The 21592-nt window shown below is 44.1% G+C and overlaps 1 protein-coding gene across 4 annotated transcripts in view; it reads right to left on the reverse strand.

Annotated features, from left to right (window-relative positions):
• Positions 1-16191, reverse strand: part of LOC101233672 (transcription initiation factor TFIID subunit 4) — a 146747-nt gene extending 130556 nt beyond the window's left edge. For 3 of the 4 annotated variants that reach the window (XM_072934517.1, XM_072934518.1, XM_072934516.1), the window contains exons 1-2: positions 15139-16188; positions 11310-11482 (exon numbers count right to left, since the gene is read on the reverse strand). In XM_072934517.1, coding sequence (XP_072790618.1) covers positions 11310-11482; positions 15139-16144 — 1179 coding nt within the window. In that variant the 5' untranslated portion in view covers positions 16145-16188. Of the gene's footprint in view, positions 1-11309; positions 11483-15138 lie in introns of all 4 variants that reach the window. The other variant, XR_012057827.1, reaches the window with a different exon arrangement.
• Between the last annotated feature and the right edge of the window lie 5401 nt (positions 16192-21592).

Here is a 21592-nt window from a genome sequence, read left to right on the forward strand (position 1 = left end):
CCCAACATGAATGCTTCGAGAACTGATAAAAATTATTTAGAAAGAAAAAGCTGTGTTTTCTATGAAGGAAGCTTGTAAACAGATCTCATGAGAAATACATCAAAAAGAAAACAAAAATTATCAATATTATTTTAACAAAAAATCATAACCCAGTGTGTCAAGTTCCTACTGGAAGAATCTAAAAGAACTCATGATGTTCCTTGAGGAAAAGCTGCTGAGGTTTGGTAGGATGCTATTAAATTCTGAAATTACCAGAAGAGCTCAAAAGAAATACATTTTCAAATCTAACTATTATTTTTCATTAGATAAATGAGATTTTTTTTATATTCCCTAAACAGAGGGAAGTAACACTGAAGAGCCTCTTGCCCTGTGCTCAGGCACTGACAGGCAGGAAGCCAGACCATGAACGAGCACAGTCAGCAGGCTCTTCTGGTGCCCAGGAGGCTGCATGTGCACACAGACCTGAGCTGGCTCTGTCCACACAGCTCAGGACAGGGTGCCCAGCACAGTGCTACAGAGGAAAGGAGGATTTCAGAAGGGACAGCCTGGGAGGGGGGTGTCCCAAGGTTTGCTCTGCCTGCCCAAGTCACACAGGTAACACACGTGACTCTGATTTCAGGGTGCAACAAATCACTTCCACTTAGGCAGTCAGAGCACACTGGAATTGTTCACAGTGCAGGAAAACCCAGTGTCCTATAAATTCACTCCTTAGACACTCTGCTTTCCTTCTCCCCAGAGCTCTGGGCAAGAATCTTGGGAAAGAATCCACTCTACCTGCTGTGCATAAAGAAACTGTCTCTGTACAAGGAATACACAAGGCTGCATTTGATAAAGCAAGTCACTTGAATATGGAGAAAACAATCAAAATAACCAAAGATTATTTGTCACTGCCAAGGCAGGACTGTGCCAGTTTCAGAGATTGCATTGCATATTCACAGTTTTATCAAATGAAGTCAAACTGTCAGAGGTTAGTATGCAAATCCTTGGGAGCAGGTTTGGGCTACACTTGTATTTTGTAATACAAAACCACCTGCATACCAACACTCCAGGTACCAGCAGCATAGGCTCTGCACTAGAGCTCACTTTTGACAAGTTCCACACGTTTTTCATGATCATTCCCGTCAATAAACTTGGCCACTATCAACCAAAAAGAAGAAAATACTCCAGTAATATTTGAACAAGCACTAACACAAAAGCCAAGTTTTTCACAATACAAATTGTGACTCCTCTTTACATCTTCAAATACATGGCTTCACTAAGTGTTATGCAAAACTCAATTTTCGTAAGATCTTTAAGATTAGATTTAAATCTTAAAGTTCAGATTTGCAAAATCTGAAATGAAATTCAATTTCATTTCCAATCATTAATGTAGAAGGCTTCTTATAAACTCAACAGCCCATGCTATGATGGCATCTGAGATGTCTTCAACAATCAATGGCACTGTTTAACAAAGAGAAACTGAAGTGGGATCACAGACACTGGCAGAAGCATAAGCTAAAGGTCAAATCTGGGAGTTCACTTGCACTGGGCTGGCATGGCCAGGTTTTGGTGCTGGTGGCTCTGTGAGAAGCTGCCAGAAGCTTCCCCTGTGTCCAGCAGAGCCAATTCCAGCTGGCTCCAGGACAGACCCACCCCTGGCCAAGGCTGGGCCCAGCAGTGACAGTGGCAGCACCTCTGGGAACACTTGGGAAGGGAGAGGAAACCCCCCTGGAATTGCAGCTGGCTGAGAGCAGGGAGGATTTGTGAGAGGAGCAGCTCTGCAAAGCCCCAGGGCAGGGCAGGAGGGGCAGGAGCTGCTCCAGGTGCTGGAGCTGAGGTTCCCCGAGCCCGGGGAGCAGCCCAGGGAGAGGCAGCTGAGCCCCCCCAGCCCTGGGCTCCAGGATGGATCAGGGATCCTTTCCCCCCAGCCCTGGGCTCCAGGATGGATCAGGGATCCTTTCCCCCCCAGCCCTGGGCTCCAGGATGGATCAGGGATCCTTTCCCCCCCAGCCCTGGGCTCCAGGATGGATCAGGGATCCTTTCCCCCCAGCCCTGGGCTCCAGGATGGATCAGGGATCCTTTCCCCCCAGCCCTGGGCTCCAGGATGGATCAGGGATCCTTTCCCCCCCAGCCCCTGGGCTCCAGGATGGATCAGGGATCCTTTCCCCCCCAGCCCTGGGCTCCAGGATGGATCAGGGATTCTTTCCCCCCCAGCCCCTGGAGGCCCCACTCGGGAGCAGGGGGTGCCTGAAGGAGCTGTGACCCCAGGAACTCCACCCTGGAGCAGCTACAGGTTTGCTGGCAGGAGCTGTGACCCCACAGGGGACCTGGGCTGGAGCAGCTCCTGAAGGACTGACTGCACCCATGGAAGGACCAGGCTGGAGCAGCTCCTGAAGGACTGACTGCACCCATGGAAGGACCAGGCTGGAGCAGCTCCTGAAGGACTGACTGCACCCATGGAAGGACCAGGCTGGAGCAGCTCCTGAAGGACTGACTGCACCCATGGAAGGACCAGGCTGGAGCAGCTCCTGAAGGACTGACTGCACCCATGGAAGGACCAGGCTGGAGCAGCTCAAGGAGCTCACTGTCTCCTGTAGGAAGGACCCCACACTGGAGCACTGGAAGATGTGAGGAGCCCTTCCCCTGAGGAGGAAGGAGCAGCAGAGACAACCTGGGATGAGCTGAGCACAGCCCCATTCCCCATCCCCCTGCACCACTGGGGGGAGAGGTGGAGAAAGCTGGGAGTAAAGTTAAACCCAGGAAGAAAGGAGGGGTGAGGAGAAGCTGTTATAAGATTTAGTTTTTATTTCTCAATATCCAACTCTGATTTGATTGGTAAGGAATTAATTCCCCCCAGTTGAGCCTGTTTTGCTGTGTCAGTAACTGGTGAGGGAACCCTATCCTAACTCACAAGACTTTCCTTACATTTTCTTTTCTCATCCAGCTGAGGAAGGCAGGGATGGAGAGGCTCTGGTGGGCATCTGGTGTCCAGCCAGGATCAATTACCACATAATTTTTCAGTAACTAACTCATACAACCTTTGATCCAGGCATGGCTGTAGTCTGAACTGCTACTAATCCATTAAATGTTCCCCAACAGCAAACTCTGCTTCCCGAGACTGAAACTTCTCAAGAGTTCATGGACAAACTCCACAAACTGATACTGCCTCTCAGCTCCTCATATGAACAGGCACTTCAGTGTCAGATGCAGAGAAACTTTTTATCACATTGGAATTTTTTTCAGCCTAGTAAAAATGCAGCAAAACTGACTCAAAGTATATCCCTTTAAAAGCCTGACATGTGCACACAGTTACAGAAAATTACTGGAAACAGCATCTCTAACAGGTCAGAGAGCAGAGGCAGAACCTTCACTGCCACCAGTGTCACCGAGTGGAGCATCAGAACCCAAAGCAGGGAGATGCTGCTCTGTTCCTCATGTGCACAATGTCCCTTCTGGGGTAACAGGGCAAGAAGACACAGGACTGGGAGCAATTACACAGGACAGGCAGAGGACTTTGGGGCCATAAGAGAAAACCATCAGAAACCAGGGGTTCTAAGTTCAAATCCCCTACTGCTGAAGCAAATACTTATCAAAGTACTTTCCCAGGCTCTGGTGAAGTCCTCCTATAATCACTAGGGTTCACCCAAAACATCTGGTGAATAAAAACCAGCTGAATTTTGTCACTACAGTTTGATTCTATTCCTGCCTCTAGCTCTTAGTGCTGCCTGCAAATACAGATAATCCATTGTAATCAATACTCTCATGTATTAAATCACACTCTTATTGTATTAAATCAATGTATTTATGAGTGCCCAATTTGAAACATGGAGTTTGTGACCAGGAGTGGCCATGGCTGTTACTGAAGGCAATGAAGTCAAACTAAACACAATAAATTAACCAGCATTTTTCATTCCATATTTAAAATAGAGACAATTAGGCTCCATTTCCTACCTACAAAAGGAGGCTACTAATCCCCTTAACTGGCTTGTTGAGAAAGTTGTTACAGGGATAAGCTTCACAAAAAAACCTCCTTGGCTATTAATTCCCACTGCAGACAGGGGCAACAAGTAAGCCTGAAGCAACCCACTGAACAGTGGAAAAAATGTTATATAAATCTTCATTAATTAGGACTGTCCAGCCTACACACTGTAGAAATGAGAAATAGCAGTAGTATGTGGTCATGCATATGCACATGGCAGCCACTGTGACAGTGCTCAGGAACCTCCTTTATAACACTTGCTAATCTTTGTTATGTTTAAATTTACAGCCTTACTAGCATTTGAGCATTTTCTAAGTTTTAGGGCTGTGTCAATGCTACAAAAATGCAAACAGTATAATTTTTAAAGTACTGAAAACCTATTGTCTGCTTAATACAGAAATGAATCACTCATTGTGAAGGAAAAGAAGTAAAATAGTTTTGTGGTTAAAGCACAGTAAGGACCACACATTTCTTACTCTCTCTGACCTCCCAACCCACCTGCACTACTACCAGAAATGTATTCTCCAGAGCACTGCAAAGAACCCCAAAAACCATCAATACAAAAGAAATAGTATGGAATAGTTTATCTGATAATGGCAGTGCACCTTAGCAACAACAAAGATTTATCTATCTGCTTAAAATTTCTGCAAAGAGTAAAAACAAGCATTTGTTGGAAAAGCAGAAAGAATGTGAAAACAGAAAAAAAACACAAGAGTCAATAACAATAAATAAGTAAAAAAAAAAAAAATAACCAAAGCTGCCATAAAAATATAAAGAGTGCTGAAAACCCAGGCATAAGTGTATGACCAGACCAATCTCAGATTTGCAAGGCTCTGCTTTAACAAGAACAGCAGCCTTGGCCTCAGCATCAAGTGAAGGCACAGCCTGAGCTGCTGCTGCTGCCCAGAGTGTGTTCCACAGCAAACACAGGGCACAGCAGAGCAGGGGATGCAGTGCCTGGCACACCCTCAAAAATCTTGGGCTTTCTTTCATGTTAAAAACAGTGAAAAGTGAAACTTAAAGTGAAACTCAACAGAAAGTATCAAACACAGAAAACAAAACAGTAAAGTTCATGATATAAACTCCCAATTCTGAAAAGTAGAAGTTAGAAAAATGCCTAAAGCAAGATTAAAGAAAGTTAGAAAAATCTGTCATTTTCTTAAAAATATATCAGGCTGTTTAGACAACAAAAACAAAACGCTAAACCATCAAACTTCATAGATAACTGCCTTTTCTGATCAGTAAAAACATACAAAAAAACTTAATAATGAAAAACACATTTTGAATCAAACTTGAAACAAAAACATTCATAAACTCTTAAGCCAACTCCATTTTCAGCAGCAGTCCCATGAAAACTCCAATATACACTCCTTCACCTAACTTTGAAGTTCCAATAATAGATATTCCAAAAGAAAATATTATGGGCCAGGCTAACATTGGTCTTTCCTGTATGATATTCACTTTATATTCTTAGTTTACAGCAGCACTTTAATTTTGTAACTAACACAATTTAATTGTAATTTAAAAAATCTGAAATAAGCAACTTTTTTAGCTATTTGGTTATGAATGTAAGCTCACCTGGGTATTAAGATAATGAAAGCCAGTAAAAAAACACATCAAAGGTATGAAAAGCCATGAAGTGTACAAATGAAAAACGCAGCTAAACAAAAGAAACACAGCAAAGGAAAACTAGATGGCAGCACCTCCCTATTTTTCCCAAGTCTAAAATTCAAAACAAGATATGGAGGCAAAAATTTAATGCAATCTAATAACCAGTTTTAGAAGACTTCTGAATTTATTTATTATCTTGTAAGAATATAGTACAGCAAGCAAATCCACACTGTTTGAGCTGATCATAATACAAGAATCCAGAGCAGAATTCTTCTAAGACCAATTTAAGTTCCAACAAATTATTACTTGTTTCCTAAGAATCCTGTACCTTAACGAATATTCTAAAGCTGATTAAATTTTGGCAACGTTAAAAATTTAATAATATTCAGCTAAAATTAATGTCAATCAAAAAGTAAAAGGAAACTAAAACCACAAAGAAAAAATTGTTAAATTAAAATTATGCACAGCTAAGTCAAAAGCATCCAAATCATGTTTTTCAAAAGATGCATATTATCACTTTCACAGTACAACAAACTTGCACTTTTTAATGCATACAAAGATTATTATAATACTCAGGGAAGACCAACTATTTCCATGTAAACTCTGAGATACCAATTAAAAAAAAAAAAACCAAACAAGCCTCTTGTAGCTGCACTGATACGAAAAATACTTTTAATATAACTGAGTACTTCGCAATTTTTCTCTAAACCAAAAAAAACACTGGAGAAAAACAGCAACTAAGAGTAGTTAATATCATAGAATTGTAGATTCATTTAGGTTGGAAGAGGTCTCAAAGGTCAGTGAGTCCAACCATTAACATTCCCATTACAATCCTATGCAATCTTGTAATTTGAACTAAATTAAAACTGTTATTTGGTACAATTGCACAAATGCACTCATGTTTTTCTTGAATATTTTAAAGATACCAGGAACACTGTAAATGGAAAAGATCATTAAAATATCAAATACATCTCCCAGTCACTGTTGTTACTGCCAGGCTCTGACTCCATCCATCCTCCTGGGACACCTGTCCACACCCCAGCATGTTCGAGCTCAGCCTCAAACTGACCCAGCTGAGACCCTCCCTACACAGCATGTGCTTATCCCCACTTGCCAGTTTCCCAGAATCCCACTAAGAATGGAAACAATCAGATTTTATTCATGCTTTACACAGCAGCAATTAGGAGGAGCATAACTAAGTGTCTAATCAAAGATTACCCCACCTAAGAGTCAAGAAGAACCAAAGTTTTCCTTTCAAAATGGATTTGCCTCTCTTCTCCCAAGAATCTAACACAAAAGTGTACTCAAAGCTGTACATCTGCCTCCACTCCTGAAAGCTGCAAAAAAACAAGACAAAGATACTATGAACAGAAGTCAAACAACTTAAATAGCAAATCCAAGCAATCAAAGAATAAGAAACATCAGATTTAAGATCCTGTGCAACTCAATCGTGTGCCTTGAGTGCCAAGCTGAAGCGTTCATCATGGAAGGACTGGAATCCACTGCACACCCACAGGACACAGCAATGTGGGATCAACAGAAGATATGGATCTTAGTCTTTCTGGACTCTTGTCTTTGGCACTGCAATCCAAACACACCTTTTTTTTTTTAAATTGGGAAGGGAAGAGGGGTAGTTCTATAATTCCCTAATAGGGTAAGTACTACTGTATACAGATCTTTAACTTCTGAACCTTCAACAACAGAACAGGCAAGGATAGAGCCACTGTCTTTAAGGAAAGCCTTGACTTCAGTCCTCACACAAATTCCTCAGGGAAACACACTACACTTTCCTTGTCTCAGCAGCTTCCATTGTTCCTAAAGAAAGGTGGCTCTTTCCTCACATACTGTCTTGGATACCAGCCCAGCTGCTGAAGCTAGAGGAATTTTCAGGGAAAACCTGATTTATTTCCCTCCAAAATACCTGCAAGCAAATGACAGCCCTGGGTATGGAAAGAAAAATCTTGCTGTAGTACCCAGGCTGCTGAAGGGGTTTAGAATCTGAGCAGCTCTGTATGTAATGACCAAGTTGATCTTACTTCAGAACATTTAAAATATTGCCTCAATTTCCCCTCCTTTTTGGAGAATGGAGAAATTACCCAGTTGTTAAGGGGAGAGAACAAAAAAGCTTCCAAATTTAGATGAACACTCAGGAGTTTTTCAGACATTCCTTCTTCTAGTTTTAAAGAAAGTCATTCCAAATCCATTTTATGTTCTCCAGTTAGCACTTTCAGCACTTCTTAAAGAGTTGCCAAAAGTAAGTGCCAGCTTTTACAATTTCTTTGGCATTTAATATCCTGTATTTTACATCTAGGTGTATAGCTCACAACAGACTTTCTCACCACAAAAATTATTTAAAATGTATAAACAAATGAACACTGAAAACAAATACTTAGCTGAGTAACTTGTGACACCTGACACAGGCTAAAAATTAGGGCAATCTGCAGATTATGGCAGTAACCATACTACCCATAAAGTATGAAGGTCAAGTCTTTTTCTGATACATGCTTCATAAGATATTATTTCCTAGAATCCTGAGGGCAGACTGCAAGTTTCCACCCATGCTGACTTTCTACATGGGTAAAAGAAGGATAAAATGCAAACTCAGTGACTAAAATACAACGCTAAGCTCTACAAATTTAAAGCACGCTGCATTTTAATCCAAATAAAGCTATTTTAAGATAACTGAATAAAGATAACAGGAATTAAGTTGAGCTCTACACAGTAACACACCAACCAATACCAATATCAGAAAGAAAGGTTAAAACTCCAGAGCCTGGCACAGTCATCCATCTCACAAAACACTTTGCAGGATTCAGGCAACTAATGTTTATTTTCTGTCTTGAACTAATGGCACCAGAATTTTCCTGTTTTTCAGTCACAGTAGACATCATTGACTCTTGAACATTCATACTCTATATACATAAAAACCTAGCACATTATTTTTGATTAATTTTAAACTTCTTCTGGAAATTTTAATTCACTGAATTCAGCTTTCTGGCCATAATTAAAAACTCCTTGAAAAAATTATTTTCCAGTACACACAATTTCCTTTATTTTAGCACTCGATCCCTGAATCAACTAACTATAATGACTACTCAAACAAATAACTGACATTTCTAAAACCTTAGCATAATATTTATCATTGAATATTTCATCTGGAAAACTAACAAACAGTTTCTGATTATAAACCATCCACCTTATCAAATAAAAGTCTCATGTCTAGTTCTGATTAGATAAACCTTTAGAATTTATATCTTTACAATCTTGTTTTAAGAGGTGTTGACCACAATTTTTAAAGAGCACTCTAAGGTCAAACATATATAAAACATAAGTATGTCACAATGAAAGAAGACTCTGAAGATCAAACGCAGAGTCAGGGAAGTTGAGTCTAAGTTTCCCAGGGCCATATTAATTATTTCTTAACCCTGTTAATTACAAATACAGAAATGATGCAGTTCAGTTTGGTCTATTACTAAGATTTTCAAAGGAGATTAATCCAGACAAGCTACAATATCATTATTCTAATTCCCCTACACTAAAATAATCCAACTTTTGCATCTTACAAGATACTGATCATTCCTGAGGTCTTGCTGGCTTCCTCTATTCCAAGCCAGTGTGTTAGCACCAGGTAGTGCAAAGGAACACCTACAGTGCAGTGGGTAGAACCCTGTACAAAAACAAACACAACTCTCTAATACCTGAACTCCAGATTCCAGCTGACTCTACAAACATCTGAACATGCACTATCCTCACAGGTTTATTTTTCTATAAATCCATCAAGCAGGATTATACCCCTTCTGCAACATTCACTGCTTCATACAAGGAGAGAACAGCTGCCTGAGATCAACACGAGCTACATGGGCTGTGCACACATCTTAAGGCCGACTTTGGGATCCAAACCCCAGACTGAGCCCAGAGCCAAGCAGGGGCCTACATTTCTGCACACTTCCTTCCACGTGCAGTAAAAGTTATTCCTCAGAAATCTTCAAATTACGAACAATTTACTAATATCTGCTATGAATGCTTCCATGTTGAATTTTAATTCACTATTAATTAATACTGGCCAGAGAACAACTAACAGTACAGAAGAAAAATAGCTAAAAATAACAAACTTAGATCCCATTCTTGATACAGTCTCACCACACACCTGTTTTGCATTTACACTATGCACTTGTCTCAGAGCCATTGCTAGAACATCTGCTTGTAGCAATTACTAAAGAAGTGACTGCACTTATTTGCAAAGAAAGGCCCAAACAACCAAAGACAGATGTACAAATTCAGGAATTGGCTGCAATTTTGTTGTCATCAAACTAGTAAAAAAAAAAAAAAATCTGTAAACAAACACAGGCTTATCTCTGTGTTTATTTTTCCTGGAATACATTTCTATTTGAAGGTTTCTACAAGTCTTATTCTTGCAGATACCACAAACTTTAACATTATATGGCTGCCTTTTCTGCAAAGGGTTCTTTAAAAAATTTCATCCAATATTGCACTTACCTGTCTTTTGAGAGCATAAAGGGTTTGTTTCCAGGCTTTCATTATGTCTTTCCTGACACTGAGCTACAGTCTTCCTAGGTACACTCATTTCTAAAACTTACATTCTAGTTGGCCACTCTGTGGTTTATAGATCGCCTCGTGTATCTGTTTTCAATTCCCCAAATTTATTCCAGCTTACTTCTCATCTGAAAATCTTTATTATTTTTTTCAGTTTTGAATTAAACTCAAAAATCTTTTAGACTATAAATACAGTGTGATACATAAAGCATATAAAGGAAAAGTAATGAAATGATAAATATTGGGAAATACATGCTGAACTTATTTCAAGCAACTTCTACAAGAACTAAAAAGTTGCAAAGGCACCTTTTTCATCTTTCTACAGAGAATTGCTTATCTCTTCTGCAAACACACACCTTAAGCAAAACCACCTTAAACTCTGCCTCTTATTACTGTGGCACAGCAGCCCTGTACCAAGATCCAAAGATGTTTGCCTCCACATTTTAGTCAAATACCTCAGGTCTAGCCCTAAATGGCCCCAAGCTAAATTGCCTCTCTACAAACTTCTAAACCAATGCAGCCTTCAAAGAAATTAAAAAATCAAACAAACAAAAAAACCCCCAGAAAAACAAAACACCAAAATCAAACAACAAAAGACCACCCCATATTCACCCTAGAAAATTAATTAGCTCCAAGTTCAAATCAGCACATTCCACTGATAAGACAGGAAAGCATTCTATCCTATCAATCCCTAGAAAAAGGGAAATGTACTCACAACACAGGAAAAACTTTCAGTGGAGACAGATCACACCCAGAAGCAAATTAGAAGAATCAAATCATTCTTTTGAATAAAGTATATTTAACATAACTTGCAAATCATTGGGTAGAAGGTGACTGGCTTTCTCTTTTCTAATGTCCTGTGAAATTAGCTATCCTGGGATATCACAGTGCCTCTGATTCAGAGCTGCAAGGGACACTTATTAAACCAGTGGCACACAGTCCAGACTAAGACTGAGCTTTGCAGCTTCCAATCATCTCTCAGTCCGAACAGAGTCTTAAGAGATTCTCTAAAGCATATTTTTTCCTTAAATAAGAAAAAAAATCCTAAGCCTCATAAAATAAACTACAATTGAATAAGTATTTCCTATTTTCCCAACAAAAAGGGGAGAAAGCACAGTTGCAGAAACATATAAGGGCAATAATGTGTAAGACATAATGCAGCAAATGTAAATCAAGGCAGACATACCTGAGCTGTGGAGAGGCGAAAAACGGGGCCAGCTGTGGGCACAGAAAGCCTGGGTGACACGTTGGCAGGACCCTGTCCCTGTGTCTGCACCTGGGCCTGCATCTGAGCCTGTGCCAGAGCCTGCTGGGGCACCATCACGAGCTGCCCGGCGTCCGTGCGCACCAGCACCATCCCTAGGGAGGGCAAGAACAGCCACTGCTCAGCAAACAGCAGCAAGGAGAACACAGCCAGAACCACCTAACCACAGAATGCAGAGTAGAGCTCATGTATAGCACTGCACATTATTCCCTGTCGTGTAGCTTTTTTTGATTCTCATGTAACATGAGATTTTATTTCAAAGAAGAAAGGAAGCCCCACTCGCAGACCCAATTCAGTTTGGAATTTAAATAACTGCAGTTTATAGAAAGCAGTGATGAAAAAAAGCAGCCACTGGAGTGTTTGGGGGACAGTGATTTCCAGCAGTCTAGTCAGGGTCAGGAGAACAAAATTAGAAATAAACACTCATTAAAAGTAAACTCTAAGGACAACACAGCTGCTGGGAACACAATTGAGTAAGTGCATGCCAGGGACAGAGACCTGAGAGCTTTACTAAACAACAGCTTATAGGCACATGCAAATATTAGGCCAGAGACACTTCTGAATATACAATATTTGAGATTTACTTAACACTGAACATTAGCAGATTAATCTATTTGGTACCCACCATCACCACTTTGGGTGGCACCCACTACCTGTGGTTTAAACACCAACAACAAACACTGCTAGGCCCAGAGATCCAACACGATTCCTCAGCACACAAGCACACAGAGCAGAAATTTTAGAAAATTGGCGAGTGTTTTCTAACACTTTCCGTAAGTAAATGATAATTTTTTCAGATTCTTTTCTTGTAAAATACCTCACAAATAGAGGCTTTCTACACAACAGAGCCATTGCCATCAAGCTGTGCCCAAGCTTTTGTAGTCAGCAGGTAAGAAAAAGGGAGACAATGGCTAAGTTGGTCCATGGATTCTGGAGTTTCACATACTCAAGGTCACTGCAAAGCATGTAATGTTCTTCTTATAGTTCATTCAGAACTAAGAAGCAGTTCTCCAGACAGATTATTAAAAAGAATTTCCAAGTTAATTCCAGAATACATTTTAATAATTTAACCTAGATAGGATACAACAGGTCAAATAAACAGAAAAACATCTAGTCTGCAACTACTAGAGAACCAAAAACTAAAAACCTGCAAAGTCACTTTAGCGTGCTGATAACAGGGTCAGTAGACACTGTTTCTACAACTTACCTCTATGCACAAATTACTTCATATACTTTTTTAACTTTTCAAAGGAAAATGAAGAAGGTAAAATCTTATATCCAATTCTAAAGGTAACAGTTTACATCCAATTCTAACTGTTAACTTCCCGGGCAAAAAACCCAACACCTTCCTAATGCAACACAGTTTGTAACATACCCTGAGGACAGAGAAATTCAAACACTATTACAACAGATTTCAGAACCCTACAGCAAGAGAATCTTTCAGTCTGACATGGAAAAACAAAGTCTAAATTGTGGGATGAAAACATGAGAGAACTGCAGCACACATAAAAGTCCTCACTTACAGAGCTGGGTGCTCCCAGCCAACCTTTCCTGCAACACACACAAACAGAAGGCAAATTTCTGCCACTATAAACTAAAGATTCATGGAAATCAAAATTTAAGGTAACAGGCATACAGAGCTACAGCAAGGACCACATCCAAAAGCCATAATAATATCTCTCTTTCAAAGCCAAGAGTAATTTAAATAGAAAGTTGAAAGAAACTCATTAAAAACTCATCTAAAAGGTAACTTTTAAGGTCCATTAGCCATTTAAGCACCAAGCTTCACAGTTTACATTTGCAGAAAATCCTGCAAGCAGATTATGTGTCTGGTATATGCCATTCCTAAACCATCTGGACACCCGAATATGCCAACTGGCCAAATGGGTTACCACTTCTCTGATTATGACTGTGAACCTTATACAAGAATCCTCATAGGATAATGCCTACCACACATTAAAAAACACATGTTCTATTTGCATTACACAGATTCACAGGTGTGTTCTTAATTTATCTTCCCATTTTCTAAACCTAATTCTGAATAGAGAAAAACTGAGTGGAAATGACAAATTAATCGAAAGCCATGCCACAATCTCAATCAAAGTTGCAGACACAATTACTATTATAAATGAATAAATGCTCACATGTTAACATTATATTTTAATTTAGTTTGGAGGACAACAAAGTCCTGTTACTGAGCAGCTGCTGCAAGTTAGAAGCCAGTTAAATTATAACATTAATTTTATCTTCCTGTCAGTCAGGACATTTCATCAAGATGAAATATGCAACTTATGAGCATCATCTGCTAAAATAATCTGTTCTCAAAAACTGATTCTAAATTTCTGTTTTATATAGAAGTTTGCTATATGGGAGTTCCAGATTAATTATAAATGATCCATCAACATAAAAACTCAAAAATAACATTGTATTTTCTGAATAATTTCCTTTTAGAACATACTACCTTCATGTTTATGGAACTTTAATGGATTTCTAACTATCTTGTAATAAAACAAATTTGAATTAAAACTTTCTGGTGTATTATTTCCATAACATTTCCTGAATCCTGGATCAGACTGTTTTCAAGGCTCAGTTTTCCCTCTTCTGTTTGAAAATAACAGATCAAAGCATTGACACAATTAACTTCAGAAACTGTGGGCAAAGTTACAATGCACACTATCATCTGCACAGAGTAATCTTCACCAGATTAACAAAGGGAGGCTAAGGTTAAGGGCACACAGTCTGAAGAGAAACTTAGCTGTTTCAAGTTGGGTCTTCAAAGAACCACCAAGATTTGTATGTTTGGAGCATCAGATTCTGGAGGATTTTTCATAAACTAGGGCCAAATACACAACTACTAAAAGTTCACTCAGAAGCAAACAACTATACCATAACATTGCTACTCTACTTAGCTAATAAATATCAAATTTTTCAAGAAATAAGTTGGAAGAACTCAGTTATTTCAGACCACATCAAGAGGTCCACATCTTAACATACTATTGATATTAACAGGGAAAAAAACAGCTTAAATGTTAAATCTGCTCCTGAATCAAGAAGACATGAAGATACCCAAGTTTTTGCAACATGAAAATTTAAGTAGGGGACCTCAGTACCCTTCAGATGAAGCAATATTACAGGTTAAGGGTAGGAACCATGAAGATGAAGGGATGCTGGTTTGGTTAGCTAGCAACCTTGCTGAACTTAAAGTTTTACTAATTAAAGTTTAAAAACTGAGAGGAATACAAAGAGGACAGAATTGCTTTGGAGTTGGCAATAAAATCTGGTGACATGAAGACTACCCTCACACAACAATGACATTATCACAATTACTGAAATTATAAATTTTAGATTACACACATTTAACATCTGGTTCACAGCAGAAAAACTTTTCAGGACTATCAAGTGCAAAGCAAAAGTCCTTTAAAACATATAAAAAGTTATTCTTGGCGACCACTATACCTTTTTATCCGATGTCCAACTACACCATCACAGGGTAACTCACCGTGACTGCCACTCTCCACAGGGCAAAACCAGTAACTCACCCACCAGCAGCTGCAATTACTCTGCATTAGCCGTACCAGTTACACCCTAATTAGCGGCAGCCGGCTCGTCAGACGATGCCCGCAGACAGGTGCCTCTTCTCGGCTGTCCAGCACGTCGAGCAGCGGGGACACGCAGCTTTGCGGGAAAGGGAAGCCCTCGGCCAAGAGCAAAGGTTAGAGCGAGCGCGGTGGCGGAGCGGCGCAGCACTTACCGGGCGGGATGGTGAAGCCGGGCGGCAGCTGGATGGTGGCGTGCGGCGGCGGCGGCCGCACGATCAGCTGCGGGGCCACGAGCCGGGGAGCAGCGCCCAGCGCCGGCCGCGGCGACACGGCCTGGGGGGCGGCGGGCAGGGCAGCGCCCGCCTTGGCGGTGACCGCGGGCTTGGGCGCGGCGGGGGCCGCGGGAGCCGGCGGGGCCGAGCCCGGGGCCGGCGGTGCGGGCGCGGGGCTGGCGGAGGCGCCGAGCGCGGTGCCCGCGGGCAGCGCACCGGGCGCGGGCTGGGGCTGCGCGGCGGCCGCCCCGCCGTGCCCGCCGACGGGCGGCACCGCGGCCGCCCGGGCCCCCGCGCCCTCCCCGTTGGGCGCCGCCTGGCCGGGGCACGGCGCGGGGGCGGCGGCGGCGCCCTCGGCCGCTTCCGCCGCTCCGCCGCCCCCCGCGGCCCCCGGAGCGCCGTCGGCGGCGGTCGGGCTGGGGCCGGGGCCGGGGCTCCCCGCGTCCCGAGCGGCGGCGGCTGCGGCGGCCACATGGTTGTTGACAGGCTGGGCAGGGGCGGCGGGCTGCGGCGGGGCGGGAGCGGCGGGGCTGCCGCCGCCGGGAGCCGCTCCATGTGATTGCTGCACACTACTACTGTTTACACTCGCTCCCCTCCCCGCCGCCGCTGCCGCCGCCGCCGGGGGAGACGGGGACGGGAGAGGCCCCTGGGCGGAGGCTCGGCTCCCCGCGCTGCCGGGGCGTCCCGCCGCCTCCCCTGCCCCGGGCGCGGGAGCGGGCGCGGGGCGGCCGGGCTGCTGCCGGCCGGGGCTGCTGCCCCCCGCCAGGCTCCCCTGCTGCGGCTGCTGGGACGGGGCGGAGGTCCTGGGCGGGGGTGGCTCGGCGGGGCCGCGGCCGCCGGCCAGCTGCGATTCCAGGGATCCCACCAGGTCGCTGAGCGCCTTCTCGTCCACCTCCTCGGAGAAGAGCAGCATCTCCTCCAGTGGGTCCGACGCGCCCGCCGCCATCTTGCGCTGAGCTGGGAGCCGGCGGCGCTGCGCGCATGCGCGGGGCTCTGCCGCGCGCGGGGCACCATGGGAGGAGCCACCGCCTCCGCCCCGCCCCGGGGCGGCACCGGGCCCGGCCGGGCGGGAGCGGCACTGAGACCGGGACCGGGCCCGGCCGGGCGGGAGCGCGCCCGGAACCGGCACCGGGACCGGCCGGGCGGGAGCGCGCCCGGGACCGGCACCGGGACCGGCCGGGCGGGAGCGCGCCCGGGACCGGCACTGGGACCGGCACTGAGACCGGCACTGGGACCGGCCGGGCGGGAGCGCGCCCAGAACCGGCACCGGGACCGGCACTGGGACCGGCCGGACGGGAGCGCGCCCGGGACCGGCACCGGGACCGGCCGGGCGGGAGCGCGCCCGGGACCGGCACCGGGACCGGCACTGGGACCGGCCGGACGGGAGCGCGCCCGGGACCGGCCGAGTGTCCTGGCCGGTGCGGCTGCCCAGGGAGAGGGCGGCGATGGCCCTGGGGAAGCCGCGGGGCGGCAGCGGGGTCAGAGAGGTGCCGTCGGGACGGACGCGGGGTGGGGAGCAGCCTCCCCGGCCCGGGTGTCCGCAGGACCCGGTGCTGCCGTGTCCCGGTGAGGCGGTGGTGGTCCCGCCCCGTCCCGGCGGCAGAAGCTAGCGGGCCGCCCCGGGCTGTCCCAGAGCCGCAGCTCGCTGCCGCACCGCTCCGCATCTCCGCAGCTGCTGCCCCGGCCGGGCGGGAACGCTGCCCCCGTGCGCTTTCCTAACGGGGACGCTGTTGGCGGAAGGTTCGGAAAACAAAAATAAGGCTCTTTGCATCGCCAGAGCAGCGGCCCTGGCGTGCTGCTCCCTCGGCGTCCTCGCGAGGAATTCAAGGTAGTTAATTTTGTTCTAGCGCTTTTGTTATCACGCTCCTGTGTGCCCTTTTCCCACCAGCACTTCCTCACACACTCTGAAATAACTTAAGACAGTTGTCCTAAATCATTGGTTTCTAAACTAATGACAGTGTCTTCTAGAGGACCCTCCAAATAAAGACATTTTCCTTGTGTGAATAACACACAAGGGATAGCCATGGATTTGTAACCCCGGCAGCAGCTTGGGGTCCGGATCTGTCCCTGCTGGCCTGCAACAGCACGAGTGTCTGCAAACTGGGATGTACTGGAGCTGCTGCTCTGTGCTCTGAAATGGTGAAGCATTCCTCATTTTGTGATCGCTCAAGGTTTTCCGAAAAAATGGAAAAGGTGCCTCAAAGAATAAGGACATTGAATTGCTCCATGCACCGGGAAGGAGAGGCTGGCTCGGCTCCTCTCCAGTCCTGGCTCCATCTGCTCGGTCCCGCCGTGTATGACTCACTGGAGTCACAAGACCAAACTGCTCCTGGCCGCTCTGCTTCCTCTCAAAGGAGGTTATATTTTTATTCAGGGTACTTCTTCCTGATTGTCCTTTAGGGGCGAGTTCATGATGAATCAAAAGAAACCACCAGTTTAATTAGGATAAGTTTAAACGTCTCCCGAAATTAAACCAGTGCATATTTCTTCAAGAAAGTAGCTAGTGAAAATACTGAAGGTCCAAAGGATGGTAAGGATGTATGAGCAGGAGATGGTGCAGTGCATGAATGGGAAAGTGCAGCAGTGTTTATGAAAAGCAGCATTAAATGTAGAAAATAGAGCTATACATCGAAATCTTGTTTAGAAAATGAGCACTGCTTTTGTGGAGTGCTACAGCTAAATTAAATTTGGATTTTTAACAAATGCTTCTACCTGGAAGTTTAATTAAAACATGGTTGATATTAAGATTCAATTTGCTATTGTGCAAATATAAAGAATAATTATTTGGGTTGGAAAAAATAGAAATCTATCCAATATTACTTTTGTATGAGTCAGAGACTTTATTGATTTTATCAGAGAAAACTCCATGCAGTCCTCATTTAGTTGCCCTGCTCCTGAACTTCGTTTGCATACGAACCGTCTCCAGAGTTTTCATAAGAGAATGGAAAACTAGACATATGATTCTTCAATTAGTTCTGACTATGAAACAAATTTTAGTGCCAATTTTTCTAATACTGTGGCATTAAACTGGGTGTTTCCATAAAAACCACCCTGGAAGAAACTGAATTGCTTTGTAACTTTAGAAGTTAAAAGTTACCTTCCAATTGGACAGAGAAAATGGCAAGTATTACAATTTGAATGTACATTTGTGTGTGGGTAATCTGTAAAACATTAATTTGTATTTCTCCCCACTCCTTTTAAATTGAGCCATTTTATATATATAAACACACAGGGTAAGGAAGTGTAAGATAATGTTTTATTTAAAAAACATGATGTGTACTGACTCACGTTGGAGTTCCTTCAAGTCAAGAGGTGAGGACACACCTAAGAATGTTTTTAAACTTGTTGCTGAAACTGCCTTTGGGCTTGAACTTTTACATAGGGAAAAATACTTCTAGTAAAGTACAGAATCTCTGTGAACTTTTGTATTCATTCTATTATAAAAATATTTTCCAAATATTTTCATGCATTTCATCACAAAAACCATTTCTGAATATATTTGTTGCTCTTATAATTTTTTGGAGTTACACATGTACAAAATTAACAAAAAAAAAATCTGTGATCATCTCATCTGATCTTTTAAGATACAGTCTTTCCTGAGTTATTTTTAGTTTGAGGTAGAAAATGGTTTGTAGAAAAGTTAACTTCCAACCATGGTTTCAAAATTGCCTGTAAAGAAAATCCTCCACAGAACCTGAGCTGCTTTTCAGGTCTCAGCACTGCTCAGGCCTGTGCCCTGCTCACAGCCCAAGTTTGTCATTTATAACTCAGTAACATCAAATATTAATAACAGCAAAGTCCCCCTGCCCTGTTCAGCTGCATGGAGTGAGAATAGGGCTTGGGGACAAGTGATCTATTGTCTCCTACAGAAGTGAAAGTGCTTAGAAAGGAGCACTATTTTCCTGCTTACGTGTCATGTGTCAAATACACACTTTCAGTGCCTGCAAAGATACAGTTTAACCATCTTAAGTTTAAATTTAATATCAAGATGCTACCTACCAATTCAGATTAGATTTTGAGATAACTTCTTAAAATGAAGAGCTCTTTATCTATGTTTTTGAAATTCACTTTACACTATAAAAATACTCCTTCAGCTGCTCATTTTGCCATAGAAATGATAACTCCAAAAATGGGAGAGCGTGAAGATGACTAGAGTACTCAGAGCTGTCCTAGGAATAGCGTAGGTGTAGGTTAAAAAAGACCTCTAAGATTCTCTCAGCACCACCAAGGCCACCACTAACCCATGTCCCCAAGTGCCACATCCATGCATTTTTCCCTCTGGGAACTGGGAGTCTGTCCTGGGCAGCCTGACAGCCCCTTTCAATTAAGAAATTTTTCCCAATATCCAACCTGAACCTCCTCTGGCATAGCTTGAGGCAGTTCCCTCTCCTCCTGTCCCTGTTCCCTGGAGCACAGCCCGACCCCCTTGGCTGTCCCCTCCTGGCAGGAGCCACAAGGTCCCCCCTGAGCCTCCTTTTCTCCAGGCTCAGCCCCTTCCCAGCTCCTTCAGCTGGTCTTCATAAGATTTCTTCTCTAGAGCCTTCACCAAACCTGGGTTCCTGGCTTGGAAGGTAAAATATGTCTAAATTTAGTTTCATGTACTTCAGCTGCAAATTAATTTCATTTTTAAAATGGCTTATATGAATTTTGGCTTGCAAAGTTAATTGTAAATACTTGTTTAATAACCAAGACAGGACTTGATGGTGAGACTTAGGAATATTTGTCATCAAGAGAGTTAGAATTTAACCCTAAAGTGTTTCAAGGGGGTAGTTTTCTATTCCTAGGCATTTGTGCAGATTTTTTGTTTGTCTGTCTTGGGTTTTGTTTTGTTTTTGTTATTCATTCTGGCCAAATTCTCTCTTCCAGAAACTTAAAAGTTGTTTCAGAAAAGGCTGTTAAGCCTGTTCAGCCTAAGGAAAGCTGAGAGGGGCCCTCAGGCCTGGCTGTCCCTGTGTGCAGGAGGGCAGAGCAGCCCAGGAGCTGCCCCTGCCCAGGAGGCAGAACTCCTGCCCTGGGCAGTGCCAGCCCTGAGCAGATGGAGCAGAGAGGCTGTGGAGTCTCCTCCTGGGGACATTGCAGAGCCACACGGACACTGCTGGGCCCTGTGCTCTGGGATGGCCCTGCTGGAGCAGGGAGGTGGCACCAGAGCAGCCCCTGTGAGCCCCTCCAGCCTGACCCACCCTGGGGCTCTGTAAAAAATAAACCTTGACAGTTTTCCATTTTATTTCTCTTCTGAAATGCTCATCCATTGTATCCCAAGCTCAAAGAAATGTCCATTTCTATTTCCTATTCCAACCACATGACCTTGGAACCCTAATTCTATAAATGTGGAATGGAAAGTAGATGGTGGTTCTGCACCGTTCTGACTGCAACAATATGGTTCTGCAACTAGTCCTGACTATGAAATAAAGTTTAGTGTCCATTGGCATTAAACTGGGTGTTTCCATAAAAACCACCCTCTCCAGTTTTGAGAGGCAGATGAAAAAAGTCTTAGGAAGATGAACACCAGAACTAACTTCCTTCCTTCCTTCCTTCCTTCCTCCCCTCCCTCCCTTCCTCCCTTGTGTAAGGCAGCAGGAAATCCCTGTAACACAGTGTAGCTGATCCTCTGCACTGTTACAAGCCTCTCCACCTCCCCCAAGCGAGGTTGCGAAGCAGCCACAGACCAGCCTCTTTCCTTGTAACAGAATATAGGTGTCTTTGTTATTTCTCTAAACAGGAGCTTTATTTTGAGCTGAATTACAAATGCAAATTTTCAAAAGTGCTGTCCCACAGAGTTGATAGGGTTCTATCCTGCCATTTACAGCAGAACTTTGCTTCATGATCTTTGAGGTAGTTCAGGACATGCTGGGAGCAAATGACAGTAAAGCTCCCTGGGCACTCCAATCCTCCTGGAAACCTCACAGCCAGCTCAGCCTGGGCACAAAGCTTCCAGGAGTCCAGCCTGGCTCCTGCTTAGGCACCTGCAGGCCCCTTCCGGGAAAGCCTGGCTTGTCATTGCATTTCAGAGGCCTGTTCTGAACAAAATACTTGCTGAATCTTTGCAACATGATAATGTCCAGGGGCTGAAACAAAAGCTAAATCACCTTTCCAGAGGCTGCTCTTTGTTGTGATTTCCAGGGGGCCTGAGGCAGTATCGTGGCTCCAACAGAAGCCTTACTTGTGATCCTTACTTAAGGTGCACAAATCCAGTGCAATCACAAAACCATGAGGTGTTTGTGTGTGTTTACGTGTACAAAAAGGGTGTTTTTCAGGGTTAATCCCACACTTTGGTCAAGATTTCATCAACATTGTGTTGCTCAGTGCTGGCTGCCAGGATCGGACTCTCAGCACTCAGCAAAGGGAATCTCCGTGACACACGACCCGGCGTTATCACCCTGCTCCTGCGGTTCTC

Source organism: Taeniopygia guttata, chromosome 11 (assembly GCF_048771995.1).
Source record: "Taeniopygia guttata chromosome 11, bTaeGut7.mat, whole genome shotgun sequence".
Taxonomy (NCBI): domain Eukaryota; kingdom Metazoa; phylum Chordata; class Aves; order Passeriformes; family Estrildidae; genus Taeniopygia; species Taeniopygia guttata.